This window comes from Ischnura elegans, chromosome X, assembly GCF_921293095.1.
Source record: "Ischnura elegans chromosome X, ioIscEleg1.1, whole genome shotgun sequence".
In the NCBI taxonomy this organism is placed as follows: Eukaryota; Metazoa; Arthropoda; class Insecta; order Odonata; family Coenagrionidae; genus Ischnura; species Ischnura elegans.
In genome coordinates, this window is record NC_060259.1 from 72,904,785 (window position 1) to 72,929,412 (window position 24,628).

Below are 24,628 nucleotides of genomic sequence, written 5' to 3' on the forward strand. Positions count from 1 at the left end.
TACCTTAATAAAATAGAATAAAATGTTATCCATCAATGAAAGGTTTTGTTTCGTTTTTGGCTGTAGTAAACCCGACTTTATTCTACTCTTTTGCAATTATATCAAATAATTCAAATCAATCTTTTATGTTTTCGGCCACAAAGACCTCTTCATTTGCAAAGACTAAAGCCTTGAATGTGTAGTGGTTTTGTAGTATTGCTTCAGATTGCTTAACAATATCCATACCTTTCCCGATTGCTAATTAAATTAAGAACTGACCTCTCATCTCCCAAAAGAATGCCTGTTGATATGTCCAAACATTAAAAACTCATTTCCCACTTTAAGCCTCAATCTCGTATCAGTAAATTATTAGAATTTGTAAGCATAAGGAAAATAATAGCATAGACCGAAATTAGTCTTCAGGTGGTCATGTTGGTCATTTACGAAGAAGCTTTGAGAATGTGTTTGTGATTTTTCGTGAATCTTATATTTATGCTTAGCAATTTTTCATACGTGATTGACTCCTCTCTGACAGAAATGAGATAATTTGGTACAGTAAAAGAAGTGTGGTTTCGTCAAGATATACCTGCAAAAATTGGTGTTTTTTTAATCTTAAAGTCATCATTCTATCGAGAACGACGGAATGAATTAAGATGATATTGATGGGGGAAGCCGACCAATATTTACTGATATATTATTATCAAGGAAAATGATATGCCAGGAATCAAGTCATCGTCCGTGTTAAAACTATTCACCGTAAAACGTTCAAAATGAAAGTATTAAATATTCTAAAAAAAGTATTTTAAATACTAGCTGCTTCGGATATTCTACTTTACATTAACTTACTTGCATGATGAATACATGAAGGCAATTCAAAATATTCCGTACCCGCGGGCACCGAAGATATAAATATCTCGAGCCAGTGGCGTAGCCAAGAATTTCGTTCGAGGGGGTCCAAAACCAGGGGGGAAAATTTTTGAAAAACAGGGTACTAAGTAGAGGGTTTTAAACTTATTTTAACACTTAATAATTGAAAAAAACTTCATTTTTCAAATAAATCTTTTGTAAATTCATGATTTTTTCAATATTTGATTTTTTGTGGCGAAAAGTTAGTGTGCTTTTATATTTTTGGCGGGTCCAGACCCCCGGATCCCCCAATTTGCTACCCCACTGACTCGAGCTTAGCGACAACAGCAAACGTATACTACCTATGGAAGAAGTGGCCAGCGAGGGTTGCGAAACGTTGAATATATGCCAAGGAATAATTACTATAATACTAAGGAATACCGGGAAACAATCACACTGGCCAGAAACCGCGGTATAGTAAGGAAACCTATCCCCGCTCCCGGACTGTGGAACACGGCACGTAGGTCTAGACGTGAGGGGTTGATCGCGCGGATTGATATCGAGATGATTGACCGGTGTTAATTACGCGGAATCGAGAAGGGGAAAATAACAGACCGTTGGCCCACGCAGGGAAAATCGGGGATTAGTTTCAAAATGAAATTAAAAGAATGCCAATCGGGAGTAGGTGAGAGGAAGGGAAAAAATACCTCTTCACGTGCTCTAATTTACTTGACTTTCTATCGCCCTTTTTCCCTTGATTAATTCCTACCCTAGATCAGCAACATTCGTGCATTTTAAAAATATATTTAGAGGAACTAAAAAAATTTCAGCCTGATTCAAATACAATGTAATACCTTTAAACAGTCACTAATATTACGCATATAAATGATATTTGCTATTTATAACTCCTAGAACCATTTACTTCACTTTCTATAGCCCTTTTTTCCTTGGTTGGTTCCTACCCTAGATCAGCAACATTCGTGCATTTTAAAAATATAATTAGAGGAACTAAAAACTTTCAGCCTGATTCAAATACAATCTAATAACTTTAAACAATTAATACCTTTAAACAGTCACTAATATTAAGCATATAAATGATGTTTGCTATTTATCACTCCTAGAACCATTAGGTAAATTGGAATTTTTTTTACAATTTTTTAAATTCGAAATTTAGCCTGAAAAAGACAACCCGAGAATAAAATCAGATCCATTTGAAAATTTTAATGGGCAATAAGGACCACTCTTGAAGTACTATCTGCAGAGAACATTCAGTGAGTATAGTTTTTCAATTCGTCCCTACGCATTAGGATAGCCTGAAAAAGAAATAAAATTTCACCGAGATGAAAAAATCACGAAATATTACCACAACACGTGTTAAATTCAACCGGTCTCATGACTGAACTAGGCAAACTTAAATTTCGTTCCACCATACCTTGAAATTGTAGATACTACTCCTGTTATAAATTTACATGTACATGACAAAAGTGTAACACTGGATATTTTAGAAATTTTAGAAATCACCAAATGCACTCTTGCACGTAACATCGAAATTTTTAATGATATGACTGTATTCAAGTGTTCTAATATTTTATCTACTGTTTTAAAATCTGACTTCTTCCTTGACAATCCTTCCTCCTCCCCTTCCCATTAACCTCGTTACCACCTGACTTTCTATCTACCTGCCCCCCCCCCTAAGCTTTTATACTTTGTGCTTTGACCCTCCAATCCAACCAACAATGCTCCTCCTCATTTAGTTCCCCCTCCTCCTCCTTCCCTCACACTATTGTTGGATAAATAAGGCTGGATGTCGTACGCTATTGCTCAGTTAGTCTTGATAATGACGGTGTAAACGTCGAAACTAGTAGGCTGTTAAAATAAAAGTTTGTGGAATAGTACTGTGTTTTGTTTCACCATGAAGCTTCATATACCATTGGAATACCGGTAGTTGTACAATCTACAACGCATACTGCTCCCCACCCACAAACATAATGGCCCTAACGTCAAGGGATTGACCGCCAGAATAATATCGAGATGATTGGGCAGTGTTAATTACACGGAATAAAAGGGGGCAGACGGGACGGGTGGCCCACGTTGGAAAAAAATGTAGGATTAGTGTAAAAATGGAATGAAAATCTGGGGAGGGGAGGATGGAAAAAATATACCGCCGGTGCCCCCCTTCCCTAAAATCCCCTATCGGACCCTCCCCCGCTCACTAATGAGCTCATTATGAAACGAAACCCGGCTGGAAATCTGACAGTCAGCTCGGCAGGCCCGTTGGGGAGACGGCCAATGCCCCTCGGGAACGCCGCCGAAACGTGGAGGGTGGTGGCGTTGTTAGCGGTCGGAAAAATCTGGATGGGGATCATGGCCGGGGTAGGGGAATTTGGAGGCGGTGGGGGTGGGAGTTGGGGGCGGCTGATGGGAGCCGTGGGGTGGGAGGAAGGATGGGAGAGTATTTGGTCCGGACGATGGGAAGGAGAGTCGGGAAGAATGGCTGGGAGTGAATGGATGTTCCATTGTTTTTGCGCCACAAACAAACACTCCGGTTAAATGAAGTTAAAAGTTATATATTTTTATGATAATAATTTTTATATCACATTAAAAAAATACACTACATTATTCTGAACAATTTCATCATATTTTAAAGGGGGAATACAGGCATAACCAAAGGACCCATTGTTGGGTTTATCATCATCTAATATTCATTGGCAGCGGTTGGTGCTAGTGCATATTATTCTTGTCTTTCTCCCTGTGATCAAAAATCATTTTAAATTTTCACAATAGTGTGCTCAAAAATACTAATAATCAAATATAAACCGTTACATATAGTTAAAAGTTCTCAATTTTTATAACACTAATTTCTACCTCGACAAAATACACAATTTCTGTTTGAACAATTTCATCAAATTTTAAAGGAGGATGCAAGCATACCCAGAGAATAGAACTTATTGTTGTGAGTATTTGTTATTATTTCTTTAAAACCTAAAGAATTATGCTTCTTCAATCAGTGATTTTTAATATTTAGACAAAATGATATTTAACTGTCTCCGAGTAGAGTATGGTATATAATTTATTTTTTTTGCTCCTACAATTTACCCCAGAACATCAATAAATATTAATTCATTCACTCATGCATATGATCACCCTCCTTCAGCTTTTATAGCTGGCATTCTTCGAAGTTAAGTGGCCGATGGGTAATCTTAAAGCCCATTAATTAATGTAAACTATACCCCTAAATTAGAGAACCTCACAATGTTTCTGGGTCTAATAGAGAAGAAAAATAGAGATACATGTATTACCAAACGAATAATTGGTATAGGAATTCGTTTTCCCACGAGCAATACAGGCCTTCAATAAACGCACGGTGGCCTACGTCAATAGCTCACATTATCTCCAACTTCCATCTCCTTTACTATTCCTTTCTGTAAACGGCTGGTGCCCTAACACTCTCCACCACACACCCACGGAGGCGATTTACGTGGTAGTACGTAGAAGTGAACTGAGAAAATACAAGATCCATGTAAAAAGGGAAGGGCAGATGAATACAATTTGGCATTCATAGATCCGGAAGCAGTGGAAGCTATTTAAAAAAATTCATCTTGGATATTTTCCCTCTTACCATTTCTATTCAACTTCATGCAGGAGCTGCTGGTTTACCATCGTGGACATAGAAACAAATTCATCTACGTTCAGGTCTGTGATCAACTGGTTTTATATCAAGAGAAAGCATCACTCCAGCTCGATCAGATGTTTACGTGACGTATTGCTTGCTTAGAAACTATATTATCATTTTGAAATTTTATAGCATATAAAGAATATCCTTGCAGATATTTTCCTGAGCCTAAAATTCGAAAATGTTCCTTATTTTATTTAAGTATTTTATCACATGTAAATTATTTATATGTGAGATACACGAGTATGTTGATAAAGGTCACCTCCATATACTTCGGCAAAATTAAGAATATTACGTACGTTTTAAAAGAGTAATTTCTCGCGAATGGAGACAAATAACGACCAGCGGAGAAGGGGCTCATTTTCTTGGGTAGCCAGTCCAAGGCGGAAATAAAATTCCCGACTTTCCTTCGATTTTGCAGAGCGCATTACCTTTTTAAATGGAAAATTTATAGAAGAACGTCTTAGATTTTCAAATGAGACCTAAGAAATATAATGGATGCCACAACCGAATAATATATCCGAAAAAGACAAAGGAACATGCACGTAACTAGGTAGGTCAAGTGACTAGGGATATGGAAAGAGAAACTAGGAAAAGTAGCATGATATAAGGCGATAAAAGAAAGCAAAGCCTACCCACGTTAAATTTGATGTTGCTGTTAACCTCCATAGCGATGGAAAGAACATGGAATGACTATTGATATTCTTAACATATTTCCTTGCATGTTATGGTATATTATCAACATGTTTTTTTGAGTTGATAGACTTCCACTTCACTTCCGCATACAAAAACATATTTCTGGTAAATTTCACATTAATCCAATATGGTAGGAATAGAAAATTTAAAAAATTTGTTTCTGGAGTAGCCATTAGCTTATTATAAAATAAAGATACCAATGCCTGCCATCGATATTAAGAGTAAACGTAGCATCATATATTGCAAAAAACATTGACAATAGTGATGAGTCATACGAATAACAAGGCAATTCATCAAGCACTCCTTCACTTTATTATTCAGTCATTATTATTATAATATTATTATAAGGTCAAGCGCTGAATATATTAGTGCATGGAACAATCTATTGGTATTCAAATTAGTTTCATTTTTAAGCGAGCGACGAATATGAGACAAGATACTGTGAGAAACATGGAGTGTTATTAAATTTAAAAAAAGGCACTGCGAAGGTTTTATTAATGGCTAACACCAACATCCTAACTCTGAAAAAGAACGCATGCTAAGGTTTAATAGACTTAGCCAATTTATCAAGCCCCTATATCTTTTTTCCACAAAAATAAAAATAACAACCTACGCGTCTAAGAATCATGGATTAGTGCGAGACAATTTACCATTTTTTTAAAAAGAAACTCGTACTTTAATATGAATCTCAAATGCTAATAATCTCAAATATTACGCTACAGAGAATTTCAATTCATAATTTAAATTTCGAATTTGAGCCTAAGTAAATGATCCCAATCGTCCACCCTTAATGTCGGCAGTCCCGTCTCCCAAGTTGCCAATTATGTGGTTGAGTAAGGGAGGGGGGCGGTGCCCCTCCCCTTAGTCACTCGGAGTACCATTAACCATCAAAATACAGACAATAATCCCTGTCAGCTTTATCAACGGTAACCACAGCATCCTTCATTTTAAAAACCATTAAAAATGGTTTCTAATCATCGAATAAGATAATTTAAAAACATTCGTAGTAATTTTTCGCAAATACACAGCACAATACTGTGCGTTTCAGATTACAGAGCCATCAACAGGCACAATCCCACACAATGCCTGCTTATGCACAATGATGTGAGTAATTTTAATTAAAAAATAGCCAATAAGTAATACATATCAATGAGCGACCCATGTGGAACGCGATTACTTTAATAGCAGACATACGTAGAGTGATAATGACGTCTTAAAAAGCGCCACAAGGGCTTAATTACATATTAAAATGATAAGCTAACTCACTACGCAAGTAAGTACTCAGAATCATTGCTAAGTACGAGAAAATTTCGCTCATATTTTCCAAACACACTCATCTTGAACCCTTTCTAACCCAGAACTGCTTCTGTGAAATATTAAATTCCCAGACTCTTCATTTTTTAAATGTGAAAATTTTGTACTCAATCATAATTATTGTGGCAGCTATGTATTTCGCCATAAAATTTAATAGCACCAAAGAACACGTTGTATAAATATTTTTTGAATAGAGCTGAAAATGTATACCTACATTTTTGATGTTGCTTAGAAGCAACATTGGGTCATACTGGGTTAATATGCATCCCAAATGAGGGAAAATCATCTTTTAATCACCATACAAGATAATTTGGCAATCAATTGTAGATATTTTTCACCAATACCACATCCTGCTTGTCTATCCACAGTAAAATTGGTTATTTTAATTAATTAGTAGCAAATAAGCTATACATATCAGTGAGCGGCCCCATCATGTCCCCGTGCGTAACCCCATCATGCTACAGTATTTCGAATCATTCATTAAATTTCAAATCCGGGCCAAAGTAAACGATCCCAATCTTCCATACTCATTGTCGTCAGTCGCGTCTCTCGAGTCGCCTATTATGAGGCGGAGTGGGGCGGGCGGTGGTTCCCTCCTCCTTCCCCGCCCCCGACCACTGCGACCGATGACCACTCATCCGAATCTCAGCCACACTCAAGGCGAACCTCCCCCCCCCCCCCCCCACCACCGCCTCTGACACAAATTGATCGATAGAAATCCACCCATTGGCTATGACTTGCTCCCGGAGACCCAATATGAAGGATTTGCCGAGGAGTGGAAAACGGATTAGAAGACGGATCACAATAAATTGGGGAAGACGGTTGATATCCTTACCCGTTCCGTTCTATTATAATAGCATATATGATAACCTTGAGGGAATTATTACGGCATTGGTATAGTTAAATGTGATATACTTCATGATATATTGTTTAATCAATATGCAATGCTATTTTTAATGGAGGACAATTTTAATGTTGTTCATCACTGTTTCCTAAATATTGATAAGAAGTTGGAGTAGCACCCTTGAGATTCACAGCAATAAAGCAGTTTCTTTAAATTGAAGTTGAGTGAAAAATTACTAATTCGTCATTAATCCCATTAATATTCGTCGTCATTACTCTCACAAAGTTGAGCCAGCATCGCTTAAATTAATGCTAAGGCTCTCCTCAACCTTAATTTATAAAATTGCTATTGCAATAATTATTTATAATTTTCTCTTCCACCTTTTGCACCGCCAATTTGAAGGTAGAGAAAATAAAATCCCAGATTCTTCTTAGATTCCAATGAAGATTTGATGCAGGAGAATGTTCCGACAAACTAGTTTCGGAGCTCATAAAAAATTGCCAACCGAACTCTTGTCTGGTCAGATACAGCTGTCAGGTCAGATAAAGAACCTTCAAAACCTGGTCCTGAGTAGGATACTAAAGATTACTTGGATGACCGAAGAGAAATACGAGGAGGAAATCAGGGTAAACGTAGGATAAAGTGCTTTGAGGAAGGGCAATAGCTAGAGAAGAACGTGTTCCGTTGATCACATTAGACGCAGGAAATATAAGTGACGGAAGAATCGAAGAAAATACCTAAATGAAATAGAGAAACAAGTACTAATATAGGGCAAGTGAAATGGAATGTGGAAGAAAATAACCATTCTTGAATAGAAGAAATAGTATGGCATAGGGTGAAATAGAAAGCAACTGTTGAAATTGCTGCTCACCTCAATTCCGATGGCAGGAGCAGGGGATCATTGATATTCTCAAATTATTTGCAGGTTTACTCTGTTATTAGAATGAAAAAACTTTGTAAATTTCACATTAATTTTATTGTGAAATTTACAAAGTTTTTTAATTCTAATATGAGACAATTTCACGAAGTTACGCCGCAAACCATTCGGTTTACTCTGGTTTACTCTCAACAAGTTTTATGAAAAGAAAGATTTCCTCTTCGCAAAAACTTCATTCTATGGCATCTCTACATGATAGCTACACCATTTCAGCACTTAAGAAATTAGTTGCTAATCTTTTACCGGAAAAGGGAAGTCAAATCATTCTAATATTAGATGTCTCTAATATTAAAATCTAGAAGGGACGATTTCGGGGAATCGTCATGGGCTGCGCTGCGCTTAAAAGCTTCGATTCCAATGAAAAGCCTTAAAATGTCGCCGAAAAAATGAGACCCCTGGAATAAATTTCCTAAATCACGCTTCATCCCGATTTCTCATCCCAGTGCTTCATTCCTTCCGGAAATTAATCACGTTACCCCTCCCTCAAGTTGACTCTCACCATAAATATTAGCTACTCACCGCGTATTATCACTTACGTTGAGAATAATTTCGCTAGTATTCTAACAAGATTGAAAGTATTCTTGATACTTCGCGAGTCTAGGATTTTGTTATCGATCATTCATCATGAAGACAGATGATTTTAGTCCGAGAATAGTTATTTTCCACAAATAGTCTACGCTATTTCTGGCTATACCCGAACTAAATATGGGTCTTTCGCATTTATACGCTGAAAAAAACAAAGAAACTTTCGTAAACTCAAATTCTATCATCCCAGTAACGATCCTTAAATCACAGAGAAACTATTACCCAGCTAAATAAGTGGTCGTCCATGAATAACAGTTGCCTTGCAAACTGAAGTACGTTACGCTTTGAGTAGAACAGGTTCCACTTCGGTTTTCCATTTTCAATTTCCCTGACTTGACCCTAATTTCCAAACGGAGTTTTAAAGATTTTCCTCGCTTTATATTAATGCGAAAGAAGTGTATATGGGCGCGAGAGGGTTTATAGATATAATATATTAAAAATTAAAGCACGCTAATGTGTAATTTTCAGTAATCTCTCAGCGAACAATACATGTGAAGGTAACATAATGAAGATACACTTTTGTATGATCCACAGAAGTTTTAATAACCGACCCAGGTTTCGACAGTACACTATGACATTATCATTTTCAGAGTGTAATGTTGAAACCTGGGTCGGTTATTAAAACTTCTGTGGAACATACCAAAATGTACCTTTATTATGTTTCCTGTCACCAAGTTCCACCAAGTATCGCCTTCCAGCCTTAAGTTGAGCATCTGAAGGCTTATCACTTCAAATTCTGGGTCAGTTCCTCCATGTCTTCTTCCAACGTTTCGAATAACGACACGCTCATCGCCATCATCCAGGAATACAAGTTGTATGTAACTGGATACAGGATTCACGATCCAGGGTCCACATTCCCTAGATCAGGATCCATAGTCCACGATCACGAATACAAGTCATTCCTGGATCCAATTTAATTTAGCGTTTCAACGAGCCACTTTCCCGTCATCAGGGTCAAGGGATCACGATATAGGAATCCAAGTTCTTTAAACGTTATCATGGGCGAGACACGTCGAAGCGTTAGGAATTGGAAAACCTCATCCGGCGGATAACCTTAGAGGTCTTCAGCTTTAGCTCTCCGTTCATCTCAATGACTGGTGTAACTCACCTGCAGCCGCCCCACTTCCAGCCCTCGGGCGTCGGCTGTCCCTGTCGCGAGCCGTCGCAGCTGCACTCTGTCAGGTTGCCCGAGCTGCAGGCCTGTGTCACGGCGTGGACCACACCGGCGCTCGTCACCGCGTAGATGAACGCCGTCTCCTTGCTCCCTGTGGACGAGACGAAATTGCAATGGTCACACATCGTGAGGAAAGAAGCGAGCTACAATGAAAAACCAGTTTCCGTAAGATCACAAAGTTGGGCAATATTGGATTTAAGTTGATGCGAAGGGTTCCGCGGCGCGATAATAAGGAAGGATGCATTTTCCGGGTTTCACCGCGTCGTCGTCGTGGTAGAGACAACAGTTTCTCCCGCATTCCAGCAGGCGTCTTCAGGTCGAAGTCAGGAATCTTCCATCAGATGACGCCTTGTGGAAGGCACGACAAACTGCTATCTCTACCACAACGACGGCGCGGTGAAACCCGGAAAGTGCATCCTTCAGTTTTGGATCAAAGTTGGATGGGTTGCCAATCATGGTTTAACTATAGTGCTCTCACATGCTCTCTTCAAGTGAGAGGTAGAATAAACATGGGGTAAGCAAGAAATGTTTAAGTGCCAGACAATTTATTTTAGACCCAAACAATGTATTATTTTCAATATAACTATCAGGTTCACAGGGTGTCAAGGGTAACAGTTGTATTATTTATGTTGAAAACCATCAAAAATCCAGCTATCGACCAAGCCAATTTATTTAGTAAAGCACTTTTCCACAAATGTAAAGTTTTATACGAAGCATTTCAGTCCATAGAGTTATCGAAAGGTGCAATACCGCATTACATTTATTTATGCACATTAATACTAAAATGATTAACATCTACACGTTAGCTGCCTATGTGAGACACAGTTACGGTTTGAAATATGCAATGTCATTTAAATCTTGGAAAAAGCTACGAGAGTTATACTAATAGATATCTTCCACATTTTAAGGCTCCATCTGCGGATATAATTGAACCAACCAACTCCCACGCCACGGTTGAAATGGGTGGACTTTGACTTAGTGAAAGGTTATAACGAAGTCACAATACACTCCCTGGAAAAAAGGAAGGCCCTGAATGAGATGCATAAGGAAAGAAATTAAGGCTACAGTAGAGAAGAAATGAGTTCAAATGAAAAGGCTAGCTGATGGGAGAGCAGAGTGGAGAGTTGCTTCCAGGGATGGCGACTTATAAAAAATATTGGGGGGGCCCAAACCGGGGATCTTGCCCCGGTAAATTTTATAAATAGTGAGTTTTAAGTTTTTTAAGCATTTTAGAAGAGTCATATGATCAACATTAGAACCCTGATAACTCAAATCTCGGTATCTGTATACTCCGGGGAAAATCAGAAAGCCTGATTCAATTTTCCCTCACACCCATGACGAAATTTTGAGGGGGCTCGGGCCCCCTCATGCCCCATGGAGTCGGCGCCACTGTCTGCGTCAAAAAATCGTCGTATAGTTGACTTATGATGATTACAAGACTATGGCTTCAGGAGAAAGATTTTTTCGTCGCCTTAACTTATTTTTTCTATCCATATGGTGAATTCCTTTAATGAATTGCGATTTCGGGACTGAGTAAACGATCCTATTGAGGTAGTCGGGGATACTAGGGTCAGCGACAACACAACACAGATCAAGAGACATGAAAACGTCACTGCCTGGACCCTGGATGGGCTACTGCGCCGCTATGTCCTGCATGAGATTCATCGAATCGTGACTATATTAGCATGCAAACTATCCCAACATATTTCCGACCCAAGGTTTGGCGCGCAATTCTCCTCTCCTGTCGGGGCAATGAAACAGGCCCCCACTCTCGGGCCAACCTCTTATCTGTCCCGTTTGACACCGGGGTCTTCCCCACGGAGCCCATTGCTCCTCGAGGGGTCACTTGCGGCAGAGGGGTCAATGAATGTGGGATGGGCTCGGGGTATTCCGCAAGGTGTTTGTCTAAATTGTCTCCGAAAGGTCTGGGCCATCCTGGACCTGGGCCAAAGCGGTCCGGTCTCCCGCCGGGCAGAAAATAAAAACTTTTAAGTGGTGCAACAATGTAGTGGCCTAACTATGACTTGGTTTTGAGACCCGTTTATAAACATATAGGCACATTTAAAATAGGGTAGTTTCCTGCATCAAAGAAAACGAAAGGCATTGATTGCGATTCGCTACCCACCATTAGTGTATTTATAATATACAAATTATTTGGCTTTAGAAATCCCAGTTCAAACGAATGGCAATGGTCAATTTTAACAGCATTTGAAAAAGGCCAAATTGGCGCCCATGCGATGCCACTCCACGTGACGTCACAGGGGCCTAGTTTCTATATGAGTAGATAGGAGTTTTACATCGTCTGAGATTATCAATGCATGCATGAGGCACAGAGCTCAGAGAAACATGCCTTAATAATCACCTATTCAAACTGCGTATGGTCGGAAAGTTTCCTTCGTTTGATAAGGCATTAAAAATCCTTATTTAAGCCAAGCGCTACCTGCTACTAGGGTACTCTGCCACCTGCATCGCAGCGGCGCATATATCCTAGCCACAAGGTCACCTCACTTTGCGGCAGCGGGAACCAGAATGACGTCACACGAGCTTTTCCCAGCATTCATACTTACCCGTCGCGTTTTCGCGCGCTTGAAAATTTTCACTTTTCATTTGATCGCGAAAAATAGATATAGTCATTTCAAAATCTAAAAGTGTGAAATGCGTACTCCAGGGGGAATAATCTTTCGATTTAGGCAATAAAAAAATAATAGGAAACCACCCTATTGTTCGGCAGGGATCGGGCAGTCTCCGAAAATTCTCTACCACTGCCGGGTTTATAACCCTAGCCCACTGAGTGGGAAGCCAACACTCTAGCCTCCACACCAACCCAATCCCACCTATTCCTATAATTGGGACTTATTTTTTCAGGTACTATAAAATGTATCAATAATCATCACTTGTTCATAATGAATCTGAAAATGAATAGGCACTTAGGTGTATATTAAAGCTCCAAATTTCAATAAAACTCACTCATGGTAGTTTCAACAGCCATGTTAAAAGTATACACACAGTTTCGATAAATTATTATTTACTGACCAAGTACTCATTTTTGATTGTGGGTCGTGAGCTTCTCAAAAAGAATTTTCATTCTTCTGTGAGAGGCATTACCATGATAATTCTGTTGTTTATGGATTTAAGCATCCCTTAGGACGGACACAGGGCATCAACAATTAATCAAGTTTCATGCATCCTCATTTAGGAAGATAAGTTTAAATATCCGAAAAAATCTTCCATGCCTTAACATAATATCTGGGCAGTGCCTAAAAAATGATCAAGTTAACTTACGCATATCATTCAAATGTTTTCTCTATTTTGGATAAATTAGCATTATAAACGAATTTTAAGCTTTAAATATTACATCAAAAGTTAGTTATTTTTGCCTATTTAACTGCTCGTTTTTCTTAGGCCCTATTGATGCCATCGGTCTTCTAAAATCACCACATAAATATTGTTAAAAATATTCAGGCTGTTTCCCTTCCCCGAAGTAGTCTTCATCGTGGACAACTGATTATATATGCATTTTTTTGGCTAAGAAAAGGAATTATCATCAGTATCGGGTCTCCATCATATCACCATTTAACTGCACGCAAATAAATGTACAAACCTTTCCCTTAAAAAGATGCGTTCTGCCATATTCGGCACTTCGTTACTGAATGCCCACATGAAAATTACTTTGTACAAGACATTTTTTTTCCTTTAGGCAGATAACAGTGATTGATATGAATGAAATTATTGAAATTATTTAATAATAATTTAATTAATGAAATTGATTAATAATATTTCCCTGTTACTTTTCATATTAACGAGATATCATTTCTAGCAATCTCGTAAACAATTGATGTGTCTTACAAATGCAAAAGAAACCTTATAAATATGTTCTGAAATGAATCGCGAACTGCAGAAAGCACCATGTCTTAGTTGGACGATTTTTGGGCCAGTAGCGGATACATAAGGGGGCGCAGGGGGCGCGCACCCCCTTGAGGGGCCTCCTGCATTGCCGTACATTGCAGAACCACAAATGTAACTTTTTTGTATCATAAGATAGCATTACCTTGTATAACTGTAAAATCAGCTTAAATGAAACTTTCTCAAACTTTGCATGCGACTTATTTTTCATACCGATAAGAGTAAAGGTAGCTCAAGAAATATTTTGCGCCCCCAGCCCTTGAGTTTTTTCTCCATCTGCTACTGTTTCGGTCGTAATTCTTCGTTAAATCTTTACGGGTATTCGTCATGTTAAATAGAACATTTTTGAAGATTTGTCGACGGTTGGACGAAAATCTCTAGCCAACTCTCTAAAAATATTTTACTTACTTTATTAGTATATATACAAGTTCCAAATGCCCGGAGAATGAGAGAACCCATGGCGGGAACCCTAGTAAGTTACAACGCACCAGGGCCGGGACCCAGTACTTCAACTGATACGCCCGCGCACCCTTCTTTTTCTCCCCTGTAAAGGTAGCCAAATTGGATATGATACCTTTCTGCATTTAGCGGTTCATATGCGAGCTAGCTCGCTCCTCGAAGCAGACGTACGATATTGGCTGACGATGTAATGGAAATGATCGGTGGTACTCTATCTAATATAGGATTTGAATTCTACGTATCCATAATATGTGATCACTTTTGTCATATTTATGTCGCTGATGGGTAAATCTGATAGGGATTAAAAATCAGGACCATAAATTTCAATCTATTGATATTCTGATGGTGGTACAGTGACGATTGATTGGTGGAGGAATCCAATGAAAAGGGAAAATTATCTTAATTAAAATTCGCATTATTCATTAGTTTATGAAATCAACACTGAGTTAGCACTAAAATGCAGGGCACTAAATCTAATTTTCCCGCAATTCCATGTCAAAATCATGAAAATAATATAGTCTGTGTATTTCCATTATATCCCAAACACAGTCATTGATACCATCCTTGTTCACTAATAAATCTCTTTCTCTGCGAAGTCATCAAGGAAAAAATTTCCTGCTCACTCCGAAAAATATTATTTTACGAGAACAGAAAAATGGTAAGTATGTTTTTTGTATTGATCAAAGCGTTTTATTTATGATTTTTTTTTCGATTTGACGATGTGAGTTGTTTTTTATTTATTCATCAGCCCTGACGAAACCCTAAAAATAAAGCGAAAAGTTTGTTTCGACCAAAAACCCAAAAACTACAGGAAAGAATGATGAATTAATAAGTAGTAAATAGAACTAAAACATCAAAAAGATATGATTAAAATGGGGTATCATGGCACCTTTAGAGAGCGCGATAATCCAGTGTGTAGGGCTTTGGGCAACTGATCGGAGATACCATGTTCAAATCCAGGTTGAAGCATTCGGTCACCTCCAAAGACAGATCTTCGAAGTGTGAGGTGTTCCATGGTTATAAACCGGCTCCCCAACTCTGAGTGCGTGATATTACTCACCTGCACCTCAATCTGGGTTGAGCTCTACCCTCACCTATCCAAACCAAACTTTAGGTTGAATCAATGAGTGAGCGAATGAAGGTTCATGATAAAGCAGAATGACTTTTTCCCCGTGGAAGTTAAATGTTACAAGATGGTTTTTGGACCCTAAAAACGTTGGCTGGGCGATCCCTAATTTGACGATAAATTTGACCTGAGATTCATGACGTGCTCCCCCAGCAATTGAACACAAAAATACCACGAAACTTCTCAAGAAAATCATCTCGAGATGGACCACAAACTTGGTTACGAAGAGTAATCTAGTTACTCTGGTGCACCCCTAGAAGAAAATAGGCTTTACATCGCGGATAGTGGGATGAAAATTGCTCAGCCTAGACAGACGATCGCTAATGAGATAGAGTTGGTGACAGAGACCTCTATTTGAGGACGCAAAGAACAGGATGAAGAGCAGAATTCAAAGCCTAGACGTACATAGCGAACCGAACCTCGAGAGCAGAGGATGGGAGTGTATTAAAGGTGATGAGACGCGGTTGAAGACAGCGACGTAGAAGTAACGACGGGCACACGGAATATGACGAACGAAAGAGGAAGCACTTGGAAAAGGGGAGGAAATTGCTGGAGGAGATTAGGAGGTGGCAGATTAGCTGAATGGAACAGGTAATGGGAGGCGTGGGGTGGGGGACGGACAACGTAGACTGGGAGGGATGGTGACGAGTGGGATGAGAAAGCAAGAGGCTTAATGAATGGGATCAAGGGAGAGAGGATATTAGGGGAGGGGGAAGAGGATCTCGTGAAGTTAAGGACCAACGGCTATAAAAGATTAGCAGGAGTAATACGACCTCGGTGCAAATCCCTCTTAATCAGAAAATTATCTCCAGCAATTAATAACAATGGTCTACGATTCCACAACAAGTTGGTTGAGCTAAACCGCTAAGCACCGCACGAAAGGTTGTGTTACCCCATCCCGCTCATGCAAAATTATAGCCTTACACAGAGGCCGAAAATTCCTACGTCAGTAGTGGCTTTGCTATATGTAATAGGCACGGAAACCTAAGTAGACACGATCAATGTATATTAGAGCTAAAATGCTAATGATATATATATGAACGCTTTTTATCAAGATCAACAAAAGGAAGATTTTTTTGCTATAAAAAAGTGAGTTTTTCATGCAGACATCGTGAAATAAATCTTGAAATAAAACAAACGCCTTGAATTCTGGGAAGGTGCTGATATTATTGTTTGTTCAAATAATATCTCACCTTGAAGTCACCGACCTACAAGTATGGAAGATGATCGGGAGCAAGATATTATCGATGCAATTCTCTCAATATCCAAAATCGCCCTCGTGGAACTCTCCATATTCCCGGTTTTCGCCGCGTCGGTTGTCAGGTGGTAGTTGGTATTTGGATGAGGCGACCGACAGCTGCGGTCTTTTGCGCCATGAGGGAAGGGTAGGTAAGGAAGTGTGGAGAGAAACCCGGCGTCCGCAATATCCTACTTTTAACGAAAGGTGCCAAGGGGACCACGGCGTAACGTCCCGTCCGACGGACGGTGTGCTGCGCTTGAAATGTCCTCCACATAGCATTCAAGCGGGGATCGGGCATTCTCTTAAAAATTCTCTGCCACCCCCGGGATTGGAACCCGAGCCCACGGAGTGGGAAGCCAACACTCTAGCCACCACACCAACCCGATCCCCTTGGTTGTCAGAGATTGACGACAGTTTCATTTGTGGCCTTCTATGCATCGACATATTTTTGAAGGCTAACATTGTTCTAGCTCCAGTTTACATGCCTATTCATGGATAACCTGTAACTATCGTGGCATGAGATATCCCTAATTCTATGTGCATCAATTATGAGTGTAAATATACAAGTACGAGCGTGCTGCGCCCGCTCCCAGCGGGCTTCCCCCGCTCTTTTCAATGCAGGTCCACAGAGGGATAGGCGCTTTTCTAATTTTAAAATGTAGAAAAAAAGACAAGGTCTTATGTACATTTTTAATTGGAATGTTCATGTACAAATTGAGGTCAGATGACCTCTTTTAACACAATATTGGAAGTAATTACACTATCCTCTGTTAAACGCACATAATGACTCATACTTACGTATCAACAGGAGACTTGAATGTGGAATCAGCCGCATTTTGATAAAAGTTATTTAAAGAATGCGAGATATTGTTGCAAATGAACAAATGCATCAGTTTGTGCGCCGTTAACGATAGGAATATTTACCGTTTTTTTTTGTTTTTTTTTAAATTATTTAAAAACCAATTTTAGGAAACAATAGCAATACTTAGGAAGCAAGATATGCTGTCGCATGTCCTCTGATAAATTCAGTGCATTTTGGTACCTCATTTGTAGTTTGGTTGCGTATAAGTTGAGAAAAAGGTATCTTTACAGTAGAAATAATATAGATGATTCCGTCGTAAGCTAATACCACCAAATTCATAATTGTGCCCTCGATCCATACCAACAATTCCATCCACTGCTCGCCACTCTTGACATTTTCCTTTTTTATATTTTTATGAGAGTAAAATAGCAGTAAAAGTGCTAAGGACCCGCTTGAATGGCATACGATATTCACTTATGGAGAAGAACCCAGGGTATTTTTTCCACATATTTTTAATACCTACCACGAGAGTTGACAAAAACCAAGCTATTAAATCAAATATCTTAAGTTTCTTTTCAAAAGAGCATCTCCACCAATAAGGCCAAAAACCACCAAAATTTGAGCATAACATTATTGCATAAACCAAACAATTGACTAATCACGAATGGGGATCAAAACTGAACTGATAGAAAACAGTATTAACTGTTTTTTTTTAACGAGGTTAGTTTTCAACCCTCCCAACTCCCTAAAATTTTGAGTTGAACATTAGATATCGCTAGCAATAGTGGCGTTCCTATGGAGAGGAAATGATTCGACCTGATTATGGAGCAAATGGCTTGGCTGGCATGTGCAACGGAGCGTATCATACAGGATTTCCTTTGCCCATTCTGGATGGGTGACGATGCCTTAATGGGCACTCCGGCCCGTCCGTGGCTAATTTACCATGCAGAAGGAGGCTGCCCTGAAAATAATGCCACGTAATGCACTCCTCCAATGACTTTCCACATCAATAACGGCTATCCGACTGAACATCGGGAGAACTTCATGAACGGCAAAATTTGATCCTATTCCATTCAAAAAACCAGGGGTGACTCCACAATAGCTGAGTACCATTGAACTGATTACAACTCTGCTAAGAGCCAAAGCTAAGACGGCAACGAAGGAATAGCGGATAAAAATCCAAGTCCGTGCTCCTTCGCCAAATGGCCATAGAAAGACAGGGACGCGAGGTGAGTTATAAGAAATTAAGGCAAAAAAAATACATTTTTCGTACTATTTTTAAAAAGATTTAATTAATAGCATTTTTTACATATCAATCAATCACTGGTCAACAATCCTAGGATTGGTTTGACGCAGCTCTCCACTCAGTTCTCCTATCAGCTAATCTTTTCACACCTACGTATTTCTTCTCTACATATATGTTCTGAATAACTCTTTATTTTAGCCGAAATAATCAACCGTATTCACCCTATTCATGGCCGATATAAACTGGTACATTATCTATTTCGAGTTAGGTCAGTTTCCATGGTGAAGAACTCAAACGACGAGAGGAATTGGACAAATGAATTTTTCCCTTCGTCACAAATAAATAAATATCTAGAGCTAAATATCTATTCAGAAATAGTTTTTGAGAAAAATGGAAAACTTAGCATAAACCATTGAAAGAACAAAAAAAATAAACGTTAACGAAAGAAAACTTAGCTACGTTTGCTTTAAAAGCTATCAAAAGAGATTCAATTTTGTAAAACTTTAATGGCGCGTGATCATGTGATTAATTTCTACGCCGAAATTTTACGTGGTGTGTTTTGAATTTTGACATCAATTACGCATTTTTAAAGATGTTAGACTCTGGGTTCACTTTATTTAGTGATATGTTACAAGCTCCGCAATTCCGTCACGCAATTGCTTCTATCTCCCCCCCCCCCACTTTCTCCAAATCCTTCCTCAGTCATCGGTCCCTGTTCCTGCTGTCTTTTCATTCAAATTCTGTGACACGACTTTCGCGTGCGTAGCATTGCTTAAGGAATCAGAAAGGGAGACAATGAAGTCAATGTCTAGTCAAGTCTACGAGATAACATGGTGGATAAATTCATCTCATAACACTGGTAGAGGCAATGGAGTAATTTACGTGGTTATATTGGGCAAACTGGTACAGAATATTTTAAAGAATTGATGGACATAAGGAATAGTTTTCAAGCTATGCCGACAAATCTAAGTTTCAGAGAAGTTAAATAATTGTAACCAATCATCTGATTTAACTTTCATATTTTACACGTAGCTGAAAAAATTTTCACACTGGGCTTGTGTTGAAAATTTTTTGAGCACTTCATCAAATGTGCGGTGAAAATCGAAAGGCCGTTTTACATGATGCAATTCCATTCGAATTATCATTCGAAAGATCTTGCGAATGATCATTCACCGTGTAAAACGGCCTCTATGAATGAGTTGGTGCCACTGACAAATTCACCGTTTTACAATGTTCCGGTCCCAGCTCCTCTTCGAAAACCATGCCCTTGCTTTTTCTCTTAAAATAGTCCTAAAACCTCACCCCAATCCGCTTTTAATATTCCCCTTGTTGCCCCACCTACCCTTCTCATCTACATATATACTAGGCAAACTGCGTGTTCTTTAGACAAATCTAGAAAATTACGTGAGACACGTTGAAAATCGCTGGGTTTTAACAAACATAATGTGGATTCCTTTCTCTCTCCTATATTATAGGTTACCATTTGATTGTTCACCAGACAGGAAAGCATTGAGGTAAACAGTCTACGTGGTCTCTTTGTTGGAAATTCATCATGAGAAAATAATAAGTGGCCGAAATTGATTGACGTCACCACCTAACTCAATAAACATAAAGAAGAACAAACCATGCAAATGGCAACATGCTTTCCAACCAAAATCCTTCACGTGTCAACAATAGGTGGCACTCTTGAGATTTTGATACCGTTGACCTTGATTCCCTCAACCTCCCAAGTATGTATTCTTCCATTAACCCTTCCTCCCCGCTTTAACTCTTTAATTAGACTTCCCCGAACGTTAAAATCATGTGTTTCTTGTGTAACGAAGGGCATTGCCATATTTATTGCTACCGCTGGGGTATTATTCGTTATTTATCAATTGAAAAACCGTGGAATGAAAACGGACGTCATCCGCGTCGAAGTGCAAAGACAATTGAGGCACCTGACCAAGTGCTTACTGCAATAGGGTGATTTCCTATTTTTTCATTGCCTAAATCGAAAGATCATTACTCCTGTAGTACCTATTTCACGCTTTAAGATTTTTAAATGACGGTATCTATTTTTCGCGATTTAATGAATAGTAAAAATTTTCAAGAGTGCGAAAACGCGACGATTAAGTATGAATGCTGGGAAAAAGCCCGTGTGACGTTATGCTGGTTCCCGCTGTCTCCGTGTGAGGCCACCATGGTGCGAGGCTATGAGCGCCGCTACGATGCAGGCTGCTAGTAGGTAGCAGAGTACCCTGCTAATAGGTAGCGCTTGCCTTAAATAAGGATTATTAATGCCCAATCAAACTAAGCAATTTTAATAGGTGATTAAGAGATGTTTCCCTGAGCTCTCTGCCTCATTCATGCATTGGTAATCTCAGACGATGTAAAACTCCTGTACGATATACTCGTATATCATCTGCGTCCCTGTGACGTCACGAGGAGTGGCATCGCATAGGCGCCAATCTGGCCTTTCTCAAATGAGGTTAAAATTGACCATTAACATTCCCTTAAACTGGGATTTCTAAAACCAAATAATTTGTATATTATGAATACACTAATGGTGGGTAACGAGTCGCAATCAATGCCTTTCGTTTTCTTTGATGAAGGAAACTACCATATTGGTCTACTAGTTGTATTTGTAGTGTTCCTCAACCGCTCAAGGAAATTTCGCGGTATACCACTGACAGATTTTCAGTTAACGATTCAATTCACCGCGTATTCCAGAATTATTCAGCGTCAATGTGACCACAATCGTCTCAATTCAAAGCGGTGCGATCGTCAAATTTGTATAATACTTAACCATGTTTTCAGGCATCACTAGTAGTAACTCAGTGATTAACTGATGTAAGATACTTTTAAATTCCACATAATAAAATTAAATGCACGTTACGTCTACTCGGTAGAAATGTTTAGGGTAGAAACAACAAGTATCAACTGAATAAAGTTTTCTCAAGTTTCCAGCAAGATAAAGGACACTATCTTCCCCAATAGACCTCAAATAATGGAACAATCTCTCGCCCGGCTGAAGACTTTACCCCGTTAATTCACCGGGAAAGCACCAGATCTTTCTCCAGCAAGTAGCAAACACTTTTCAAAGGAAAACTGAGCATCACAAGGGAAGAAGGTCAGTGGTAAAGCAAGGTGTCAGCGAAACACTTCCGAGGAAAAACTATTTCCTTTTGTGAAGAACAGGATTCGTTGGGGAAAGGGAAGGTCTTTGACAAAAATGGCTAGTGAAATGGAAATACGCATGATTTTAAGAGATTTACATTGAGGTCACTTTATGCTTTGCCACGCCTCAATTTAATAATGAAATACTCCTAATTTATCCAAGTGGAAAACTTAATAGGCTTAGCGAAAAGCTCATTTGCTTAGGGTATTCGAAATTTCCCGGAACTAGGAATAATCATGACAAAAGCTATCCTCTCAATCGGCGTTGTCCTCAGCGATGAAATATAATTTCAGGTAGTGACGCTAACTGAATGACACGATTAATAAAACCTGTATGTTTTTAATGTATTAAAGTTCCTTACACGGAAACAAACTGCTCCTGTTTCGACGATATAATGCCATCATTCGGTCTACTTTCTACCGCTCAATCAGTGGTGCAACCCGAAAAATGGTTAGGTTAGGTGAGGGTAGAGATTAACCCATTCACCTCTTAATTTTTCATGCAAATATCGGTACCAAATTCCTTTTTTATTTTCATAAAGTTTTCATCTACTTATAATTTTATTCAAATTAAAATTTTATGATAAGATTAATATATTCATTTTTAACAGGATAACGTGAAGGTTTTTCTGGTACATAGCATTTATTTCTAACGAAATATTTATTCATTAGTGATAAACAATTTAAAAATACAACAACGGCAATTATGCTTCCGGAGGTTTGCTTGCTCTTTACCTTAAGAATAATCGTATCATGCCGGCGAATCAACGGCTATTTACCCGAATGGGGTAACCCAGAGTGATTAACCACAAGCGTGAGTAACGCACGGGTGAAAAGCGAGTGATTGGGGATAAGAATAAGGCTGTTTCTTTCCTATGGGCCTCTTCACCTTTCCACGGATTTCACCCACGATCCTTCGATCAGCAGTCCTACTCATAACTAAGCTGCACTTATTGAGGAAATTAACTCATTGCATATATCGATATCAGCCAGGATTTGCGGCCTCAGTGTTCTAGTCACGAATAGATTAAAATGTTTATTGCACACACTTAGGAAATACACGCCATTTTGGTTTTGATATGTTGATTACATAAGTTTTTGTTTAACTACATCATTTTTCAATATAACAACAATTACTTTCATTTAATATATGTATTCAATTTTTTAAATTCAATTTTCATTATTCCTTTGTACCTGTATGTCTTCCTGCTCGCCGTACTAAAAATAGAAAGAGTAGTATTTATTAATAAAAAGTTCACGGAAAAAAGTTTGGGGAAATAGATAGAAATCGAAAAATAAAAAGTCTAAAAGACGTTTCCCGATGCAGGTGACCAAGTATTGACATTCCGGAAAAGCCGAAAAGATTTAATGTAAAAAAGATAAAGTATTTAATTTTGAATTTCTACCCGGAATGCTGATTTAACTAAATAGTAAAACAGAGAACTTTCCAGTCGGCCTCTAGATGTGTCGCCGCCCACTGCTATTTTGAATGGGTTTACGAAAGTCGTCACTTGCGTCGCTGACGGGCAGACCAATCTGAGTTTCATGGTGAAACAACCTGTAGTATGTTATGGTATTTGGAGGAGGCGACCGACAACTGAGGTCATTTTCACCATGAAAGAAGGGCCGGGAGGGAAGGGCGGAGAGAAACCCGGCGTCGGCCTTCAGCCTGCTCTAAACGGAAGGCGCCAAGGGGACCACGGCTTAACGTCCCATCCGACGGACGGAGTGTTTACCTTCAAATGTTCTCTACTCTACATTCAAGCAGGGATCGGGCACTCTCTGAAAATTCTCTACCACGGCCGGGATTTGAATCCGAGCCCACGGGGTGGGAAGCCAACACACTAACCACCACACCAACTCGATCCCCGAAATATATAATCTAAAGAAAACCTATCACCTATAAACCTATAGGACTATTAACCGACATTATACTCGTGATAACGTTGCCTATTAGAATCATAACTCTTTGAAACTATTCTTCACGTTTACAAATGTTCTGCAGTAGATATTGAGAATAAATCGATCTCTCTGCAACCATGGACGCGCCTCAGACATTTATGGAGACCGATAAAAATGCGCCTGAAGTGACAACAAAAATGAAGCTCAAACAAGACGGACTGATGCAGACTGGTGCCTCACCAAACTATAAAACCCACTTCCGACCACTAACGGGCTGTTTCAAACAAATGGGGTGAACGAGAGGAGGCACGACAAAATGTGATAAAATCGACCCCCTCTACAATCTTCTGAAACCGTAGAATAACTTGTAGAAACACAAAAGTTCTACGTATTACAGTGTTCCAACTGCTTCTATGTCTCAATATTTTGGGGGAATTTGGGGATCTAATAATCGATAATAATCCCCCGCAACGAGCGAAAGCGAGTCCGCTAAATAGTACACTTGGTTCTGGCATTGCAAGCGGCCACAAAGGGAAGCGCGATTTGCAGAACCTCAGCGATAACTCCAATGAATAAGTGTCGTTACTTAATGGCACCAAAATCATTATGGCAGCCATTAGTCCACACCGTATAACAGTAAGAAAGCCTGGAAGAAAGAACTGCTTGGTATTCCTTGGATTAGGTAAGCATCACCGAAAAAAAGATCATCAAGGAACAACGGCAGACAAAAATTGTAAAAACGGGCA

At 39.1% G+C, this 24,628-nt stretch overlaps 1 protein-coding gene across 1 annotated transcript in view; it reads right to left on the reverse strand.

Moving 5' to 3' along the window:
• Positions 1-24,628, reverse strand: part of LOC124171089 (protein Wnt-16-like) — a 315,609-nt gene that overhangs the window by 36,004 nt on the left and 254,977 nt on the right. Inside the window, exon 3 of the mRNA XM_046550236.1 lies at positions 9,983-10,139. Coding sequence (XP_046406192.1) covers positions 9,983-10,139 — 157 coding nt within the window. The remainder of the gene's footprint in view (positions 1-9,982; positions 10,140-24,628) is intronic.